The 3,001-nt window shown below is 37.5% G+C and overlaps 1 protein-coding gene across 1 annotated transcript in view; it reads right to left on the bottom strand.

Annotated features, from left to right (window-relative positions):
- Nucleotides 1-3,001, bottom strand: part of LOC111866698 — a 366,904-nt gene that overhangs the window by 16,043 nt on the left and 347,860 nt on the right. The window contains exons 7-8 of the mRNA XM_023855884.2: nucleotides 1,288-1,447; nucleotides 51-253 (exon numbers count right to left, since the gene is read on the bottom strand). Coding sequence (XP_023711652.1) covers nucleotides 51-253; nucleotides 1,288-1,447 — 363 coding nt within the window. The remainder of the gene's footprint in view (nucleotides 1-50; nucleotides 254-1,287; nucleotides 1,448-3,001) is intronic.

The following is a 3,001-nucleotide window of genomic DNA, read 5'->3' as shown; positions in this document are numbered from 1 at the left end:
ATATATATATATATATACACAAAGGAACATTGTAATGTGAGTCAACTAACCTGGAAAGTGACAATTCAGATAATCTATTTTCAACTCTAAATTGTTTTCCTTCAAATGACATAGTCATCTGCAGATCAAGCAATTGATGTTTTGTGGTTTTAAGGAGATTATCTGCTTGCATGAGAATCTGTGTATGATCTTCTGAGGCAAACATAGATCTGCCAAGGTCCAATGAAGAGAAATCATTTGCATTTGTAGAATCCTGAAACAAAAATAATCTATTGTAGCATGTTCAGTAGTGTATTATCTGTGAGTTACAAACTAATCAATGGTCTAACAAATTAACCAACAGAGACTGAAAGAAGAAAAGTACTACCCTGGAAAATTTTCCAGTTCATAACTTTATTCACAAATCAGTGCACGAGAAAAATTTTAATTAAATATAGGTTTACTTAGGCTAGGATCAGGTATGTCATGTTAACAGTGAATTGTGTAAATACTTGTATTTTTAATCAGGAATCAGTATTTTTCGGTCAAAACACATTTTCATGTTTTCTTTTTGTCCACCAAATAAATAAATGTATGAAACTTTTCCACTGTTTTGTATACTGTTGTTTAATATGACACTGTAAAAGCAGGATATTTCCATCAGATCTTATACCAATGTTGTATCTGTCATAATCACATTATACAAGAAAATACTGTCTTCAGCACATCCTATTATAGACCTGATCTGAATGTAGAAACTGTCTTGATTATTGACTTAATCATACAAAAGCACATGGTATTCTAGATATATACAGAGAAGCTATAGACCTTCTGGCTATTGATGGCAGAGGTAGAGGCTAGCAATAAGTTTCTGTGGAAAAGTGATAAAGGTTGTCTGTTCACTGAAGCTCTCTGATTAACTTGCTCATGCTTTAGACTTCTATGAGTACATGCGCACTGGAGCCAAAATCAGAATATGTAAATGCACTGTAGGTAATGTTGATTTTGTACAGAAAAAGACAAAAGGTCAGGCATGTAATAGCACAGACAATGTGGACATTGGCTAAGCCATTGTACAGCAAGCCCTACTGCATGTCCAAAAATGTCTAAAAAAAGTAACTCTGAGACAAATAGGATAATAAATGGTTTCTGTGAGATCTGAGGTTCTTGCAGCAATGAATATGAAGGTTACTGTCTTTTGGGTTATAAAACAGTGTAGAACTCTTCTACCGTGAAGATGGAGACAGTAGGTTCCTCCAAAATGTTAGTGTATATCTACCATGCTATACATTTTTATTATTTCATTACCAAGCTTTCTGGACGATCTGAAACTTTGAAGGGTTTTGCATTCTCAGGTTTTGAAGGACAGCTCTTGAATGCATTTGCTGAATTCTTAGGAACAGCTCCAAGGGATACATGACTGCAGTCAAAACCTTCATGTTCCTTGTTTAGGTCACTCCGCATTCCTCTGCAACACAGCCATATTCACACTGATCAGCGTAATGCTTGCCAGTATTTGAAGCAATTCCAGGGACTGCCTTATTCAGGGTGTCCGGTTTTGAAGTTACTACTATGAAAATAACAACACCAACTATCAAATGAAAAAGAAAAATTTCAGTATCTCAAAAGTGAAACAGATTCTTCTTGGTTGATTCAGGGTTTACTGAAGAGAAGGATGAGAGGAACAAGGATGACAGAGATGATAATGACACTATGAACAACAATAGCAATAATTCAGTTCAATTCTGTATTTATCTGTGCACTAAATCAACAGGCTGGCACAGAGTGAATAATGATAGTAGTGGTGGTGGTGGTCCCTGTCACCACGGCATGGCGGGTCCTCAGGTTGCGGATGGAGGAGACACCCTCCAGTTTTGGAGGGAAGCTGTGAATATATTGAACAAGCAGTCGCGGACAGCCGACAAGGGGTGGCCTTCCAGCTTGGGGGTTGAGCGTGGGGCTAACAACTCCTCACCATAAAAAATGACTATGTTACGAAAATGAACACACAGCCTCAGACCTGGATGGATTCCTTGGATAAACGACCTAAGCTAATGAAAATGGATATGAGATTTGGCACTTGGAATGTTATAAGTTTGTATAGGGCTGGTTAGCTCAGGGCAGTGGCAGAAGAAATCTTAAAATATAAGTCAGATATAGCGGGAGTACAGGAGGTCAGATGGGATGGAGGTGGCAACGCACCAGCAGGAGCCATTACATTTTTCTATGGAAAGGGGAATGAAAATCATTAATTAAGTAGAGGTTTTTTTGTACATAAGAGTATCGTATTAGCAGTTAAGAGGGTAGAGTTCGTTAGTGATAGGATATCATATATAATACTAAAAGGTCGCTGGTACGGTATCATCGCTCTGAATGTTCATGCCCTAACAGAAAATAAGATTGATGACATAAAGGATAGATTCTATGAAGAACTAGAACATGTATTTGATAAATTCCCGAAGTACCCTATGAAAATTTTGTTAGGAGATTTCAATGCCAAAGTAGGGAGTGAAGACATTTTCAAACCAACAATTGGGAATGAAAGTTTGCACGAAATTAGGAATGATAATGCAGTTAGAGTTGTAAACTTTGCCACATCAAAAATCGTTCTGTCAAAGGTATAATGTTCCCACACCGTAACATCCATAAATTTACTTGGACATCTCCTGATGGGAAGATACACAATCAAATAGACCATATTTTGATAGATAGGAGACGACAGACAAGTATACCTGATTTCCGAACATTCAGGGCAGTAGATTGCGATACTGACCACTACCTGGTAGTGGCAAAGGTAAGGGCAAGACTGGCAGTGAGCAAACACACAACACACAGAGTTCATATGAAGAGGTTCAATCTCAAGAAATTAAATGAGGCAGAGGGTAAAGAGCAGTATCGTGTCGAAATCTCAAATAGGTTCACGGCTTTGGAAAACTTGGAAACTGAGGTGAATGTTAATAAAGCTTGGGAAACTATTAGAGAGAATATAAAAATATCTGCCAAAGAGAGTGTAGGTTATTAT

The sequence above is a fragment of the Cryptotermes secundus genome, unplaced genomic scaffold (assembly GCF_002891405.2).
Source record: "Cryptotermes secundus unplaced genomic scaffold, Csec_1.0 scaffold66, whole genome shotgun sequence".
Classification (NCBI taxonomy): Eukaryota; Metazoa; Arthropoda; class Insecta; order Blattodea; family Kalotermitidae; genus Cryptotermes; species Cryptotermes secundus.
This window is presented reverse-complemented; position numbering and strand designations above follow the sequence as displayed.